The sequence below is a fragment of the Corythoichthys intestinalis genome, chromosome 21 (genome assembly GCF_030265065.1).
Source record: "Corythoichthys intestinalis isolate RoL2023-P3 chromosome 21, ASM3026506v1, whole genome shotgun sequence".
Classification (NCBI taxonomy): Eukaryota; Metazoa; Chordata; class Actinopteri; order Syngnathiformes; family Syngnathidae; genus Corythoichthys; species Corythoichthys intestinalis.
In genome coordinates this window covers 32,506,503-32,525,701 of record NC_080415.1, presented here as the reverse complement: position 1 = coordinate 32,525,701, position 19,199 = coordinate 32,506,503, and the positions used below count along the sequence as shown (strand labels likewise).

Below are 19,199 nucleotides of genomic sequence, written 5' to 3'. Positions count from 1 at the left end.
TCAGTAAATGATACTGTAGCCATTTAACTGTTCTGCCCAAATGGATATTGGGAAGTGCAACCATGACCGTGCGTAGTGGCACCAATTGATATATCTTCTCTGCGTTGGGAACTAACATAGGGTGTTAAGAAAAAGAAGAACTACTACCTTTCTTCCCCACATTGCTTCCCTCGATATTTCTAATTGTTGAGAGAGGGATTGTAAGGCTTTAGCCAAATAAAAAAAGGGTCCAAAGACTGCTAAAATTCACTCTACTCATTTTACGCTGCATTTTAGCTCTATATATAGGTAAAGCGGCGCTATTATAGATTGAACGCGACAATGCGTGAGTGGGTCGTGCAGCGCATGCGTTAATTGCGTTAAATATTTTAACGTGATTAATTAAAAAAAAAATTAATTACCACCGTTAACGCGATAAATTTGATAGCCCTACTTTAAGCCAAAACGAAAGACTCTGGATGAGTGTAAGACATTTTGTCTGTAACGTTAAATACAATTAGAAAACAATTTTTTTAAAAAAATAAATAAATAAATAAAAAATATATATATATATTATATAAATAAGGCATGTCCGATATTTTTTTGCAGATTCCGATACTTTGAAAATGACGTGATTGGACCCGATCGATCGGGATCGGGACATCTTTAATAAATAGTAACTGCACGTTTTTTTGCTTTTAACCAAGAATCGAGACGTCCATATCTATGACGAATTCGGGGATTTAATCATTTTTTTCCACAATTTTCACAGGAAAAGCTGTTTACATCAGGTGGATGCTAGCTACAAGTCACTAACAGACTAGCATTGTACTTCGACATAGTTACGTAAAATAAAAGCTAACTGCACACGTTTTTTTGCTTTAACCAAGAATCCAGATTGTTTTACGTCCACATCTATGAAGAATTCGGGGATTAAAGCATTTATTCACAAGAATTTTCACCGGAAAAGCTCTGTTTACATCAGGCGGGCGCTAGCTACAGTCACTAACAGACTAGCATTGTACTTCAACATATTTACGTAAAATAAACGCTAACTGAACGTTTTTTTTTTTTTTTTTTTTTTTTGCTTTTAACCAAGAATCGAGGCTGTTTTACATCCATATCTAGAAAGAATTCGGGGATTTAAGCATGTATTCACAAGAATTTTCAACGAAAAAAGCTTTTTGTCTGTGATTTCACTCGGTCAGCTTTGACGGCCTCGCCAACAATGCAGGCCTCCTATTTATCGGCCTCGTGACCCGTCCATACATTATCAAGTCTATGCTTTTGCTATGCCAATTGTTGTAAACATTAGCATTATATAGCATATAAGCCAGCGGCCTTTTGCTATGCAAGTTAGCTAGGGTCACCAAACGTCCTCTTCGTTCTGTCAAATTTTGCACCCTTATAATATTTTGCTCCCAAAGCTGTTGTGGCGGTGAATAAGCCCTCTTTTACATTGAGTTGGACTCTCAATGTTACAATGTTAAATTACGGTACTTCTCAGCAACTGTTTTGCCTTTGCTAGCGATGCTCGCTAATAGGGTAGCTGTCAGTGAGCTGGGCCGCATTAGGCATTATGGGAAATGTAGTTTTAAACTGCTGCGTTTGGAAACATGCTGGTTGAATTGTTTGTCAGTTCGGTCATTGTTTTGTAATTTCTAAAAATGTTTAGTTGTCACATAAGCCTACTGCATGTGTGTATTGACTGGACAACACTTCATGGGTCTGCATGAAATCCATAAAATATTTAGCTATTAGTTTAGCATACAGTTGACAGGGCGAGCCAATTGGCTACGCATTGAGTGGAAATGGGAACATCTTAAGAACAATTGGTGGTTCCACTTTGGCATATGGAGTCAGCACAAATTGTGTGCCATCTGCTAGCAAGAATGCACATTGTACGAACAGATCTATTTATGGTGATAATGTTAATAGCCAATCAGTGTCCTATAAAGGGGGAAAGAGTCAGTCTGAATTAGTCTTGGTACAAAACAGGTAGTTAGCTGTATAGCAGAAATGTTATGGCTGCACGTCATGTTGCATTTTCTTCCAAAGGCACTGGCAAGAATACTCCAAGACGCTCGACATGCTCACCGGCACTAGCACAAGTGGAGCCTCCTGTTGCGCCTTGTTCAGATGCGCACATAAGTCACATTCAATTAAAGAAGCGGCTGAGGCGCCGCCTACACACCCCAAACTTAACATGAATTCCAAATCAGAGCAGTGAAAGCAAGGCAAAGGCTTTGCTGTTTCTCACCTCAGTACTATGTATGTATGTGTGTGTGTGTGTGTGTGTGTGTGTGTGTGTGTGTGTGTGTGTGTGTGTGTGTGTGTGTGTGTGTGTGTGTGTGTGTGTGTGTGTGTGTGTGTGTGTGTGTGTGTGTGTGTGTGTGTGTGTGTATGTATGTAGCAAATGTCATGTGAGTGAGTGAAAACCCTTTTAACCAGCTGAATTCTTGATGGAATTACTCTCAGTTTGGTCAATAACAAACCTGTATTAGAGTAGCTATGATTCAGACTGGATGTTTGAAAAAATGTTTATTGTGAAGTAATCATGTAATTTACTAAATCAAAATTAAACAATTTATAGCCATTTCAAAGTACATGCTTTGACTATAATATTATACAGTACATATAGAACAATTAGAATGGCATCCCTCTCTAGTAAAACACATAGAACAAGCCAGCGTAAACCTAATTTGGAATGGCTTAATCAATGATTTGAAATGAACTCCCATTGTATTAGTGAGTGCTGAACCGATGTTTTTAATTACTTTTATTACTTCATTTACATTTGAGAGCTTCTGATAACTACAGCGCTAGACAGCTACACATAGCAGAAACCTTATGTCATGTTCCGAATCGCTGCCATATTCAGACAGACCTCCTCATGTCAATTACGTATTATATTAATATAACACTGTCTCAAAATAGCTACAAGTTGGTGTGTCTAGCAGTGGTGAAACAAATGTTAATGCTGCAACTAATGGACATAACACAGCTAATTAGCATGGCTAACTATGTGCACATCTTCAATTACTTTGCTATTAAGCGGTGTTGTTTCCGTCAACGATGACTGTAACGAAAATATTTCGACAAAGGACATCTTTCATGACAATGACGAGGTGATAACTAGCTAAAAACTTGTTTTGGGGGACTAAAATGTATCCAGACGATTGCCTGTTTTTGCTTGACGAGATGAAAACTACATGAAAATGTGTAATAGTTTGATTCACAATGTGACATTTGTGTAGTTGGCCTACATCGTGGCATTGTCTGGTTGTGTCACTCATGTGACATGCTGCGCCCCCCAACTCATCGATGTCATCTCCAGGCTTGCTTGTGTTGAAACACACAAGGTAAGATTTGTTTTCTTATCTTAGCAAGAGAGAACATGCAATGTTGCTTTAGCCTTTAAAGTGCCTGTGACACGAAAAAGCATGTTTATTTCATAATACACGCGGTATTTTATGCTCCTGAATGAAATGGACCACTTGGATGTGTGAAGAAGCGATCGATATATTGATTCTATTTTCTTAATTCCGGCTTCGGTCTTTCATTGAGGAAGAGGGCACTGTGGCGTGTACGGCAGAAGGAGTCTTCTTCACTATAGAGCCGTACTGTTGTATGAGAAGGACTAAGGATTCAGCTAATTTTGCGGGTTAATTCATTTATTTTTCGCATCATGCCAGCCAAACGGCTGCAGAAAAATCTTGCTGTACAAGGGAGAGGCGTGTGGGCCTTTTGGGTGTTTGAAAAGGTTCCCATTAACCGGTGGATATTGGCCAAAACAAGCCCTACTACTGTGGGACCATGGGACTTACGAGGAAGTGAGTAAACATTGTGTTTTGTATTATGTCAAATACTGGGATCATTTTAATATGTATGTGGCTTGCATTTAGTGGCTGATATGCTCCTTGTCCCCTTGGCCGACGACCGGCGGCTTGTTGTTCCCTCTGCCCTCAGCAGGGGAACGACGAGCTCTAACATGTTCGCCGCCGGGCAGGTTGCAGCTTGGAGAAGACAATCGACAACCCAGTCGTCATGTGAAATGACCCGGGCTATTTATGTGTGATTTTCCGCTTCGAAGACTTTGAAACATCATTCGGTTAGGGTTAGCATCACGCCTCTTGGTTTGTTTACATTCTCCGAAGCCGGGGAAGGGAAATGACATAAGCCCTACTTAGGTGGCATAAAATATCATTCGGGAGGTGCGACAGTAAAGGTGACGTCGACAGTTTTGACCATTATGGAGTAATTTTGCCATGTCGTCCTGAATAAATGCATTTGTATTATTTCATGTTCTATTTAGCACAAGACTGCTATTTGTCACGACCGTGACATTTATTCAGCTATTGGGGAAAAATACTTGGATAAAAGAATATCCTGTAAAAATATTGGAGTAGAGAGACTGAAACAATGACATTTTGCGGCTCTCTTCGTCACGTTTTCCTTGTTCTGAATAATTCCCTCTCAATGGGCTGAATGGTAAAACCGATGAGCACATTCTCCTGCTGACGTCATCCACCTGTTGGGGACGCTGGAGCCCTATAATGGTAGGCGTGGCTAACCGGCAGATTAAAAGACTGATTTCTCGTCATCTGTGCTTTGCTAAATTGTTGTATACAGTCTAATTGTCTCAAAATATGATTCTAATTCACATAATAATGCTATTTTAGATTTTTTTTTCCTCCCGTCGTACGCACTTTAAAGGTCTGCGCTGAGTGATCGTTACACACTAAATGTAACTCATAGCATTAACATCGCATTCACGTTCACATTAGCATTAGGCTAATGGTAACAGCAAGTGCCCTCTTCAACTCTCGGACAACTTTTTTTTTTTTTTTTTTTTTTTTACTTAAGGTTAAGGGCGTTCGGATATGTATAATTAATTGAAAATAATGTACTGTTTTCCTGCTGAGTGTGTACTATCACCAAGTTGGCGTTGTCCTTGTAGACGCTACAATATATGCTGTTAATTCGAAATAGTTTAGAAACCTTTATTTGTTTATTTTGGGACTAAAACTTTTTAATTTTACAGAAAAAAACATTTAAAGTAAACGTCGACTAAAACTAGATGAAGAAAACCACATTTTGAAATGACTAAAATATGACTAAGACTAATAAGTATTACCGTCCAAAAGACTAAGACGAAAATTAAAAGGGCTGCCAAAAACAATGGTATTAAGTCGTTGCAATCATGACTGTCATTTTGTTTGTTTTCCCCATTTTGTACAAGAGAATACATTTTTCAACAAAAAATTGTTTTTGCACTTTCCACACACACACAAATAAGTAGCTAAATAACTTTAACGTTGTGTAAATTTTGACTAAGCTACATTTTGCTTTGAGTATATGTTTACACCAGTACTTTTACTTGAGTAGATTTTTTTGCATAATTTTCCCATCCCTCTGTTGGTTAGAACAATTTCCTAGGAGAGCAAAGCAAACGAGTGGATATTGGTTGAGAGCTAAATTCGAGCCAGAAGCTGGAAGTTGTGTATTCTCTCGCAGTGGGCTGATTAAAAATTCACGAGTACTCATGTCGTTCGGGGAAGCAAAAGTGAATAAATAGTTTCTCAGCTAGAGATGGCTTCTAATTAAAAGTGTAGTACTCATGCTCGTCACGCGGCACCCAAAGAGCCAGAAACATCCAGGGACTGATGCTCATTAAGGAAACCTCTCTTGTGGCCATGGCGCAAAATGGCGGCTGCCAATCGCAACTAGCTTCATTAAAATGAAAAACACTTGTATCTTTAAATCATTCAGTGCCAAAGATGTTGAGTTTTTTTTCCCGGGCGATGTTTGATGTTTATTTTTAAGTTCATGGACAAGGGTACTGCAATACTGCCATTGACTGCAATAAACGTCAGTCCGTTTGGACTTGTACGGCTTTATTATTTTGAGAATTTAAAAAAATCTTTTTAGATATATATTTTGTGATGATTTTCACGTTTGATTTTTTTTTTTTCTTTTTAGCAAGAACAAGGAATATATTGAACACCTACACTACCAATGAATATAGTGGTGCTATCGTTAGCTAATTGTATTTCCTGTGGACACCATATGGAGGGCTGAGGAGAAAGAGGAGGGGGGATGGCTCAAAAAGAGACGTGAATAATCGGGGTGGGGCGTACACAAATCAGCTATGTGAGGTGTAGAACCCACTAATATGTGAATTACTTGTACGTGTGGCTATATTGACATCCTATTCTATGCTCCCTATCGCTAATCCTGGCATCGACATTCTCTTTACTTGAGTGTGTGTAATTTCATCCAGTCATCTCTGAATCGCATCAGACTCTAGTCCTGCAGACAAGTGGTAATGCTGCGCAGGGGCTGCCCCAGGGCCACGGACCGTCCTCAGCCAATCGTGGGGGGGGGGGTTGAGCCAGTGGAGCCCGTACCTGTTCTCGCAGCTCCAGCAAGGGACCCAGGGTAGTCCTCTGGACCATCCACGTCCCCATTAACACTAGAAGTCCCAGAGAATTCTGGTACTCTGACTAGTCCCAAGCAATGGCCGATATGGCCTCTCCCCCGGAAAACTCAGAGGTGGCCAAAATGACCCAAGTGCTTTAGAATTGGCAAGTCGTTGTCCAACAGACAACAGCCGTTTATACACACTAAACATTAACTTCAGACACAATGACCACAATTAATGCTCCATGCCCCTGATTCAGTCCTTCTAAACTATAGACACAATTCCTGCTTTACGTTCAAATTGGAGTTCTAAGACGCTTTTTTTCCCCTTCAAAACAATGTACACATTTGGGCCTTTTTTTTTTTGTCGTTGTGTGTGGAGTATGGGAGAAATGAGTTAAAAATGTGTAAAAAGTGTCAAACTTAATAAATAAATGTAATTAAATAAATGTAACTTGACTTGAACACAAACGTTTGGGTCACATACCAACACAATGTATGTCTAGTGGTTGCATTTACATATGAATGGTTGCTGTGTGTCAGACAACGACTTGCTTGTTCAAAAGCAGTTCAGGGTTTTTTTCTGAGGAGAGACCAAATCAGCCATTGCTGGGGAATATTAGGAGTATTTGTCTGGGGAAAGGCCGAGTCGGCCACTGCTTGGTTTTCCAGTGTTAACTGGCCTTCAGGGAAGGGATGTGGGGATGCGCCACCGCCCCCCCATGGCTGCCCCCACCACTGACGGCCCACCAGCCACCGCCGCAACCCCCCAACCGACACGGCACTCCGCGGGACCCCCACGTCAGGACAGGATCCCTACCCGGAGTGGGCGACACCCCGCCGACCCACCGGCACTCAGCCAATGATCCGCGCTGGGGCCCAAGTAGGATATCTGGTAGAAAAGAGAGGGGAAGGTGAAAGCTGGATGGCATCGAGAAGCCGCTGAAGGGTGGTGCGGGACCGAAGCCCCAACCCCCCTACCCCTGCAACCGACAGTCCAAGCAAAGAGGAGGCCATGCCCGGGAGCCATGGCATAGAGAAAAGTGTGGGACCCACCTACCACCCTGTTACTGTGGCCTAGAACTAAAATGGTTCTCGGAACCTGAGTTCCTGGTCCCTAGTTCCCACATGTGCGAAAACGCAACATTACCCAGCACTGTGATGGGACGTCCCACTGGCAGGAGGCCCGGGGGATGACCCAGGACACGCTGGAGAGACTGTCTCTCGGCTGGCCTGGGAATCCCTTGGGATTAAAGTTGCTGTTCCCGCAACCTGACCGCAGAGCATGCGGAAGATGAATCGATGGTGATGGGATTGCATGGGAGGGTAGTGCAGTGTATTCGTTAAAATAGCAGAGCCCGGCTGAGGACAGTGGGACCGGCGCATGGAAGTTCTTCCCAGCCGCACATTCCACCATCCCTCGCCGGAGCCCCCCCTTCCATGGAGTAAAATGTATGTGGTGCAGTAAAAGAGGTGCGTGAATAGCGGGGCTTACCACGTCACCCCTGCACCCCCCAAAAGGTTTTAGCCACCCTACAGGGTGACCCAAAAAAAGTTTACACTGCCATAATACAACTTAAATGCCATGTTTATTCAGTTTAGAATTAGATTTTAATCATAAATTATACATTATTGTAAAGAACATGTACAGTACACGCTATTTTTCAATGTGTCCTCCCTTAAGTGTCACAACAGCCTCCAGGCACCTGCGGAACACTTGACAGGTCTTCTTTATGTAGGATGCTGTCATCTTTTCCCAAGATCTAACAATGGACCTCTCCAAGGCTGCCACAGACGTTTGTGGCTTCTTACAGGCACTGTCCTCCACAGTTGCCCATATGCTATAATCCAGGGGATTGAGATCTGGACTCTGGGGTGGCCACATATCACCTTGTCAATCAACTTTTTGGTCCGCACAGATCGGCACTTCTAGACCCAGGTTTTCGGGAGGCTGTTCCAGTATCTTTCAGCTTCTTTTTAACTTTGTAGACTGCGCATCTGGATATTCTCAGATTTGCTGCAATCTCAGTAGGTGTCAGACCGGCGCGCAGCAATTCAGATACAGCTAAAGTTTTCTTCATTTTCAGCAGAAGCACAGGAATTGTAGAGACGAGAGATTACCAGCTGCATTGAGTGACCTTAATGAATCACTTAAGCATGACAACCTATTTAGATATGTTTCAATGGTTTTTAAACAAGCAGTCAACTGAGTGTAAACTTTTTTTTGGGTCACCCTGTACACCCTCAGTATGATGCATTAAAATCAAGGGGGAGCCTGCCTGGACTGTGCGTCCCCGTTCCGACTCTCCCCAAATTCTTCTAATACTTTTTAATGTATTTATTTTTAAATACCGTATTGGCCCGAATATAAGACGGTGTTTTTTTTGTATTGAAATAAGATTGAAAAAGACGGGGTTGTTTTATATTCGCGTTCTAGACATTATACCCATTCACGACGCTAGATGACGCCAGGTATCATTGAAGCGATGTTCTGTTATGACAGATCTCAGCTACGCTCCACATTCACGACGCTAGATGGCGCCAGATATCATTGAAGCAATGTTCTTTCATGATAGATCTTAGCTACTAGTTTAACCAGTTTGCATTGTTTTATCACACTACCTGATCGTTCCAAAGGAAAGACCAGGTAGTGTGATTCTACAACTTTAGCCTCCCTATATGTTATTCTGTTTTTTTTTTTTGAATGGGAATCCTTCGGCGCGCTGCGCAACCCGAACCACTTGACCGATCGGCACCATTCAAGTACCGACACGTCCGGAATTTTTGCGCAACGCAGGGACTTTTCCAAAAGTCCCCGAAAAATTTTCCGTTTGCCCGTAAACGGCAATTTTCCCCCAAAAAAAGCAATTTTCTAAATGTATCTAGTCCTACAATTTTTTACCAAATTACATAATTTAGGTATCAAAAATTCCGGGACGGTGAGGGGCATAAAAGTTGTATACAGAATTTGGAAAAAAATTATGGTTCCCCAGAAATTTGACAAAAACTTGCCCATTCATTTTTAATGAGAAAAAAAAAGTTTCAAAATGTATCTAGTCCTACAATTTTTCACCAAATCACACAATTTGGGCATCAAAAATTCCAGGACGGGGAGGGGAATAAAGGTTATTAACACAATTTGGAAAAAATATACGGTTCCCCGGAAATTTGCCAAAAACCTGCCCATTCATTTTTAATGGGAAAAAAAGACAAGTTTCAAATTATTACTAGTCCGTCAGTTTTTGACGAAAACACACAAGATAGGCGTCAAAAATTCCGGGATGGCGAGGGGCATAAAAGTGACAGCGAAAATTTTTTTGATAAAATGTACGGTTTCCCGGCAATTTGCCAAAAACTGGCCCATTCATTTTTAATGGAAAACAAAGAAAAGTTTCAAAATGTATCTAGTTTGCAATGCTTTTCCTAATTCAGATTTGTTTCAAGACTACAGTGAGTTAGACTTCACTTTGATGGTTAATGCAGTTATTGCAATTTTGTTGTTTTATCACAATAGATTGGTTTATTTACATTTCAAAAACCAGAAGCCATTCATTTACGAATGTGATTGCACTTTACATATTTAAATGTTCAGATATGAAGATCTGAATGAGGCAAAATAACATGCTTTTTCTCTCAAACATATTGTTGTAATCATTTGTTTCAGATGTACTGTAATTTATTTCTGTATAAAAAATAATTTGGTGTTCAAAAAGTCTTTTTTTCGAACTTGAGTCTTAACAAAGAGGGGGTCGTCTTATAATCAGGGCTGTCTTATATCGGGCCAATACGGTAAATATTCATGTTTCAGTCCAATAAGTACGCTCGGAATGCAAAAACATTCTTGGCCCATTGAAATGAATGGAATTCACAATAATCGCCGCCACTATTGATTGTTCGCAAGTCAAAGCAGTGGAAAACAGTTGAACAACAGCTTGTATCATGAAAACAATTTCGTGTCAAGTCACTCAGTTGCCACGTTTACATGGAGCCAAATATTCCAATTACAATCGGAATATTTGTTCAAACCGAATAAATGTGTTCCATATAAACACCTCATTCGGAATGAACAGGCTCAAACGGAATGGAATTTCATTCCGATTCACAGGGGTGGAATATTCCTTTTCCCAAACCGATTAGAAGTAAAATTATATCATGTAAACAGGGAAGCGGAATGGTGTCTGGTTGCGTTCTTTCTGCACATGCTCCGTACTGACGTGGTGACGTCACTTTGTGATGTAAGTAACGTCACTTGCAACATGGCTTCCAAGCACAGCGCACCTAATTGGAGTCCGGCGGAAAGATTGTATTTAATTCAAACTTTAAAAGAATTGAATATAATTGCTCGCTTAGACGGGCGTAAAACGAGGAACAGTGAACTATTTAAAAAAGTTCACGAGAGGTTACATGAAGCCGGAATAGACTGGAGCGTTGACCAGATTAGAAACCGGTGGAAAACCGGCTACTACAAGGCAAAAGAGCAAAACAGCAGAAGCGGATACGACCCCACAAACACAACAAGTGGGTTAAAGTTAAAACAGCAGCACTCCGACGATCGATCTCCATGTTTTGCAACGTGACGCTTTGTTTTGATTAATCTGCGCATGTCAGACGGCAGTTGTCAAACGTCCTTTCGGAATAAAGGCAGTCACATGTAAACGCTGGATAGGAATAGATGAAGTGACATGTAAACAGCTGATCTGAAATTTCCATTCGGAATGATTTGAATCGGTATGAATAAAAGTCAGCTTGTAAACATGGCTAGTGTTCAACATATCTTTCAGAATCCATCATCTAAGCTGTTTTTTCTTTTTTTAAAAAATTCTTTCACTACTAATGATGATTTATAAGTCCACTCATGTCGCTCATTTCATCCTTCTGTTGTGAATTTAAATCGGTTTATCAGGAGTAGACATCCAATCCGTTTGACCTCAACTGTAATGGATGTCCGTTGCTGTTAATGGCAGCCAATGAGTTGTAGACACTGCTAACCAATGAAATGAGGTGGATCCATCCTATCGTAGTAGATATTGTGATAATCTGGGAATTAACGGCTGGTGAGAAATTGAAATTGAAATCTGTGGAAAAACTCACCCCGCACACACTTGACGCTCTCATCCGCGTAGCCTTAGCTGAATATCAGCACACTCGTGTCGGCTAAATGTCAACCAGATAAATCTCAAGGACCAAACGATAAACGTAACATTAATGTTCTGACAAATGGAGCTGAAAGCCGTGCGGGTATCGTGCTGAGCTTCACCAGCGCCACTGGCAATGACTTTTTCTGCTCAAAACGTTTCATGTGGATATTCCAATTTCGTTCATTTTGCTTGCCAGTTAAAGCCAAACTAGGTGCCGTTTCCTAACAACCAGGCCAGTTGGTGATCCGTTTGATCGTTGGCTGTGTTGCAATTATTTTAGAACAGCTTTGAGAAAGCAATTTTCCTGTGTCAGGGACCATACTAGTTCTGTACAATTAGACGATTCAGTCAGTGGGGGAAAAAATGTGAACATGGCCCTGGTGGAAAGAGTGCTTTAGAGCAGTGATCTGCAAACACCGGGCCGGGGACTGATACCAGTCCATGGCGCATTTGCTACCGGGCTGAAGAGAAATAATGAACAATTTGGGCTTTGCCTCTTGACACAGCTGTACTAATTAGAGTACAGATGTGTGTACGTCTCCCTCCAGTGGTTGGCCGCCCTTACTGGGGTGATTGCAGCCCAGTCAATGTAAACAGTAATGTTAGCTGCTGTTGGCTGTGCGCTACGAGCAGCGAGGTCTTTGGAAAACATTTTTATGGGAAAAAGGCCACCTGCTGAGCCAGAAGAGGAGCTTACATCCAAGTTGCCTGGCACGGCCAGACTGTTCTCCCTGTATTTTTTAAACACCGGGAGAACAGTCTGGGACCCAGCTCCTCATTGGCCTCTCGAGCCCGAACGAAAGTAACCGTGCAATCAGGTTCGTTTATTTGCGTGACGTTCTCTTAATGAGCAGTGTCACTTTTGCGCGTCGGAAGTCGTCTCCACAACAACACGGATGCCGAACAAGAGAGCCGAGAACAGGTTCCAATCCGTGGTAAATTCAGTTTTGAATAAGCAAAAACTAGAGATGTCCCGATCGATCGGCATCCCAATCGATCGGGTCCGATCACGTCATTTTCAAAGTATCGGAATCGGCAAAAAAATATCGGCCATACCTTTTTTAAATATATATATATTTTAATTAAATCGTTTTCTAATTGTATTTAACGTTACAGACATAATATGTTACACTCCTCCAGAGTCTTTAGTTTAGGCTTAACGTAGGGTTATCACAAATATCCCGATAACGGCGGCAATTAATTTATTAAAAAATGTGTCACGTTAAAATATTTAACGCTATTATTATATGCGCTGCACGACCCTCTCACTCATTGTCATGCTCAATCTGTAATGACGCCGTTTTACCTATATAGAGAGATAAAAGGCAGCGCAAAATGAGTAGAGTGAATTTTGGCAGACTTTGGAGCCTTTCTTCAATTGGCTAAAACTTTGCAATCCCTCTCCCTGTGATTAGAAATATCCTGGGAAGCAATGTGGGGATGCAAGGTGGCAATTGATCTTTGTCTTAACACCTTAAGTTATTTCCCAAAGCAGAGAATATATATCCATTGGTAGCACAATGCACAGTCATGGTTTTACTTCCCATCATGGTTCCACTTCCCATCATGCATTGGGGCATGGCTGCAGTATCATTTACTGAAAGCTCAACATATACACTAGCTCAGGGGTGAGCAAACCGGTCCTCGAGGGCCGCAGTGGGTCCTGGTCTTTGTTCCAACTGATTCAGCACACACAGTATAACCAATGAGGTTTCAGTGAAAACAAGGAGCACCTGACTGCAATCAACTGATTGCACTTGTAAGAAACCAGATTGGTGAAAGGCTGTCCTCATGATGGGTATGAACAAAAACCCGCACCCACTGCGGCCCTTTGTGGAATTAATTGCCCACCCCTGCACTAGATGGTAATATTTAGTCACAATTTACAAAGTCACAAGTCTTTCTATCGGTGGATCCCTCTCACAGAAAGAATGTTATAATGTAAATGCCATCTTGAGGATTTATTGTCATAATAAACAAATACAGTACAAGGACTGTATGTTGAATGTATATATTCGTCCGAGTTTTATTCATTTTTTTCTTAATGCATTGCCAAAATGTATATGATCGGGAAAAATGATCGGGAATGATTGGAATTGAATTCGGGAGCAAAAAAAAGCAATCGGATCGGGAAATATCGGGATCGGCAGATACTCAAACTAAAACGATCGGGATCGGGAGCAAAAAAACATGATCGGAACAACCCTAGTAAAAATGTATAGTCATGTGCTGTGTCTGTTTATACTAGATGGTTTTAGGCTGCGGCGCTACTTGATTCCTTTACCTTTTGTGCCAGGTCAGTTTAATTTTAATCCAGAAATAAAGAGAGTGAAAGATTATCTTAACCATATTTCACCAAATCATTCCAAATGTATCGTGGCATATTGACATCGTGATATAAAATGACCCATATCATGATGGGAGATCTTTCCATATCATACAGCACTAGTGCATACAGTAAAGCATGCAAACATAAAACAAAAGCTCCATTTACCGTCAGTGTCTTGGCCTAGACAGGTTGATAGCAGCAGCAGCAGCAGCAGCAGCGAGAGTAGCAGATAAAGCACTCCTATTCCAGTTTTGCAGGGCCATTTGACCCCTGCATGTGACGGTGGTCCCATTAAGTGCATCGCAGCTATCTTCACCACCGTCTGCCGAGCACCCAGCTGTGTGGGGACGAGACAGGAACATGTTACAACAAGTAATAACAGACAGATGAAAATATATGTAGTTGGCAGAATGTAGCTCAATTTAAAAAAAGACAAAGAACCTCTCTTATGAAAGAAACCCTGCTGGGGTTGGAGTAGACAGATTTGTTTTTGTATTTTGTTGAATTTATTTTATTCAAAACCTTGATGGAAAAAATTGCTAGCTGACGTGTTAAGGCATTGGTGTCAAACTTGAGGCCCGGGGGCCTGATCCGGCCCGCCACATCAATTTGTGTGGCTTGCAAAATTAAATCGTGGATTAACTTAATTATTCTCGTTAAAGGAATGAAAGAATGCACTGATTTCCATTAAAAATAATATTAAACAATAAAAATTTAAACAATTATACAAGTATTTTTAAAAAATAATAATAATTTTTTGGTTTTTAATCAAAAACCAAAATAATAAAGACATTATAAATTTAAAAATTAATAATTTTTCAAATAATAATTTCAATATTTATTAAATAAAAACAATGTAAATAAAATTTAGAAATAAATGAGAACAAACAGAAAATTTAGGTTTTATTTTTCTTTTTATAAATTAAAAACATAAGGAAATGATTTCCTTTTTCCACGTTTTGGTCTTGAATTAAACAAAATAATAATGACATTATAAATTTAAAAATGAAATTTTTTTTTTTTTTTTAATAATAATTTTTGAAATTATTAAATAAATATACTGTAAATAAAAAGATTTAAAAAGAGAAATTTGAGGTTTTATTTTCCTTTTTTTTTAAAATTAAAAATAAAAATATAATAAATTATTTCCTGCTTTTTCCACTGTTCGGGTTTGAATTTTTAAAAAATGATGGCATGATAAATTTAAATATAAAAATTTAAAATATTTTTTAATAATGATAATTTTAATTATTAAATAAAAATGTTGTAAATACATTTTTTTTTAAAAAAGCATAAAAACAAATAGAGAAAAAACATTTTGAATTAAAAATAAAAACATAATAATGAAAATTTTTTCCTGTTTTTTTCACTTTTCGGTTTTGAATTAAAAATTCCTTTATTTAAAAAAAATTTTTTTTTTTAAATCTAATAATGGAAATTAATAACGGAAAATCATTGAAATTAAAAACATAAAAACAGGAGATCTACAGGGTTTTTTCCCTTTCATGAAATTAAAAAAATTTATTTTAACCATTTTTCAGTATTTCAAATTAAAAAATGCAAATGAAAAATAAGGAATAGAGTTACCCGATAAAAGCATTTTAAAATTATATCGGCTTTGATAATATCGACATCATTTTCATTATCGGTTTTGGGCTAATATGCATTTGCCTTCAATATGAATGTACAATTGAACATTGAGGTTAGCACGATTTTGATTTCAACAATAATATTAGTGGTGCAATTTAGGCACTTTTTCCATAACTTCAGTTGAAGTATTTCTCTTATTTTTCACAGAATGTTTATTTGGAAAACCTTGAAGTTGTTACATTTATCATTATTAAAGCATCCAGTGGGGCATCACAATATAAATAGCCATTATACTGTATGTTAAGGCCACGACCGCATATATCGGTATCAGATTTTTGGAGTTGGACAATTGAGGATGTCAGTTATCAGTTAAAAAGCATTATCGGACAACTGTAACAATAATCATTCTTTTATTTGCCTCTGCCAATCAAAACAGATTGGACATCTAGTGCCATCAATGGCAGCCAAATGAGTTTAACATTTAAAGAGCTGTCTAACATAATGGACCTCTGAAAGAAACCGTAACTACGATATGAAATGAATGCATGAAGGTGTCTCTTCTTAGATTGCAACTCATTTCCTGTCCTTTTTCACACCACTCTTCTTCATATTATATCTTATCAATAACTTCCTCGCCATTTCCTCTCATGTCGCCTCGCCTCTTTCCACGCACTTGAGCTGTAATTGGAATATTTTCAACAGCCAGAGTACAATTTGGCGACACGACGGCACGGTGTCAACACAACCCGCTCTTGTTGCCGTTATATCACTTCAAGTGGTGCCGCATAATTCAAGCAATTTGTGGCATTTCCACACGTCTGCCTTCAAGGACCCTTCTTTTGCATGTAATAAGCCCCTTATCATTTGACCACAAAAGGCACAAGGAACAAAAACATGACCGCAGATGCCACGAAGCAAAGTCACGCGGGTTCGAACCTACGGGCGAACTGCAATGAAACAAAATGATGAAGAAAAACAAGCAGCCCAACATCGCAAATCACAGCGCATCCGTGTAAAATTAAATGACGGCTCTGCTGAGAGAGAAAAGATAAATATTGCAGCATATTACCCATCTTCCTTGCTGAGAAATTATGCAACAAGGCGTCAAATTGCCCGGAGCGCCAAATATTTGTTTTGCGCAAGAATATATCTTTGTTTGATTTCACCCTGGATAAATAATTCAACAATGAAAACCAATTGCGACGTCGGGTCACTTGAGGAGATTTTCAAGGCGTTTCCGATTGTATTTGTTCCACTTAGAGGAATTAGCATGTCATCCAGCGGGTACGCTTTGTCGAAATCCAAATGAGAGCTTTTCTCATATTTAACTCATTTGCTGCCATTGACAGCACTAGACGTCCAATCCATTTTGACTGGGAGGAGCGAATGAACCCCTGCAAGTCAAAATGGAGTGGACGTCTCGCGCCGTCAATGGCAGTGAAGTGTTAGAAATTGCACCTTTCTTGTCGCTTATCCATTTTGTAGAAAAAAATTGCTAATAACCTGACTTTTAATTATTCAATTGGTTTCAGAAATGGCTCATATGAAAGCTAAGACCCTCCCAAATGATGTTGAATGTACAAAAATATATTTGTTTCACTGAAAAAAGATTCATCATTTAATGAAGACATAAAGGTCAAATTTTGGCAAGACAAAAGTTTTGTCGCCTACAGAAAGTAGTGTGAAAATTGAACAAAAATGTACTTCAAATACAAAAAATATGTTACATAACTAGGGGTGTCAAACGATTAAAATTTTTAATCGAGTTAATAACAGCTTAAAAATTAATTAATCGTAATTAATCGCAATTAGTCGCAATTCAAACCATCTATAAAATATGCCATATTTTTCTGTAAATTAATGTTGGAATTGAAAGATAAGACACAAGATGGATATATACATTCAACATACGGTACATAAGTACTGTATTTCTTTATTATAACAATAATAATAAAATTTGAAAAATTTTCAATCAAAAAATAAACTAACAGCCCGCCATTGTTGATGTCAATAATTACTTACACAATGCTCATGGGTGCTGAAATCTATAACATCAGTCGCACCCAAGCGCCAGGGCGACAAAACTCCGTAAAACACAACAAGTACACATTTCACTGTCCTGTCATTTTAATCTGTTTGAGAGGGGCAATTGTGCGTTAATTGCGTCAAATATTTTAACGTGATTAATTTAAAAAATTAATTACCGCCCATTAACGCGATAATTTTGACAGCCCTTTACATAACATAAGCGAATTAAGTAGTGGCGCTGTGAGATCCAGATGTAATGTTTTGTATGAGTTCCATTGGCCAAGAAATTCCAAGGATTCATACAATTTATTGAAGTCATTAGGCACATCAAAGAAAGCAGTCTTGCATGCCTCCCAAAGTTCATCAACGTTTTTGGGTTTCGTCTTCCATGCTTCTTCTTTTGTCCTGTTCATGTCTGGTGACTGGGCTTGTCAGTCCTGGAGGATCTTGATCTTCTTTGCCATGAGGAACTCTGAGGTAGAGATTGAAGTATGCGATGGTGCACCATCCTGCTGCAGAATTTGTCCCTTTTTATGGTTAGGAATGTAAGAGGCAGCTAAGATTTGTTGATATTTCAGACTATTTATCGCTCAGGGTGCAGACCAGGGGTGAAAGTGGGCCAGAATGGTCAGGAACGCAGTTCCGGTATAAGATTCAGGGCCGGAATGCTTTTCCGGTACACGGTGCTTTGATTCCAAAAAAAATGACGGCAAATGTAGGAAAAAAAAAAAAAAATGCTAAGCTGCCACACATGCATTTCATCTCCAAGAAGAAAACAATCTACCAACATCAGATTTACATACACCCAAGAATGTTGATGAACTCTGGGAGGCATGCAAGACTGCTTTCTTTGATGTTCCTGATGACTTCATCAATAAATTGTATGAATCCTTGCCGAAGTCCATGGAAGTTATACAAAATATTACATTTTGATTTCACAGCACCACTACTTAATTTGCTTATGTTATACAACATGTTTTTGTATTTGAAGTACATTTTTTGTTCAATTTTCACATCCCATTGAGCATCCATCTCCGTCATTGGCACGAAAAGATTGGCAGTCACAGCCAGTCCTCCCAGTTTAAATGAATTGAATGTCCATTGTTCATGGCAACCATTGAATTGAAATGTGAACACAAACTAGCTAAACCCACAACATTCTACCATTCATGTAACACACAGCATGAAGTACGCCTACCGTTAGCATGACGTAACAACGTGGCAAACCTTGACAGATGGCCGTGCCACCGTCGGCCCACAGTCAGGCGCCGGGATAAGCCGCCGCCTTTCCGCCCCTCATTACTTCTTCAATGGTCTAATTGCGTGGATGGCAATACATCCCATATCTCATTCCCACTGCTTGACTACTCCTCTAATGTCGTCTCCACTTTCAATTTGCTACGCCTTCCTCACACAAAAAGGCTAACAATGATTGAGTTCGAAGCTGATGGCGCTGTCAATTTTCGGGAAGATGGACTGAGATAATGTTTGGACTGAATGTGGGCATCCACTGAATGATGAGAGATGGAGATATTTGTCAAGAATCTGATGGGTTTGGCGATTCTGCCAAAAGAATAGTGATTTTTTTTTTTTTCAATGTTTATCGTCAGTTCTCGATTACTAGTCCTTCTAAAAAAAAATAGCATATTTTGATAAGAGTTCATTATTTTCTGTAATGTAGTGATAAACATTAGACTTTCATATATTTTAGA

The 19,199-nt window shown here is 39.5% G+C and overlaps 2 protein-coding genes across 3 annotated transcripts in view; one reads left to right on the top strand and one right to left on the bottom strand.

The window, feature by feature from the left end:
• Positions 1-19,199, top strand: part of LOC130909735 (glycylpeptide N-tetradecanoyltransferase 1-like) — a 305,690-nt gene that overhangs the window by 101,092 nt on the left and 185,399 nt on the right. The window lies entirely within an intron of this gene.
• The window catches only part of pcdh15b (protocadherin-related 15b), a 268,709-nt gene that overhangs the window by 221,632 nt on the left and 27,878 nt on the right, over positions 1-19,199 (bottom strand). For both annotated transcript variants that reach the window (XM_057826514.1, XM_057826513.1), the window contains exon 2: positions 14,035-14,206. In XM_057826514.1, the coding sequence (XP_057682497.1) occupies positions 14,035-14,170 (136 nt within the window). In that variant the 5' untranslated portion in view covers positions 14,171-14,206. The remainder of the gene's footprint in view (positions 1-14,034; positions 14,207-19,199) is intronic.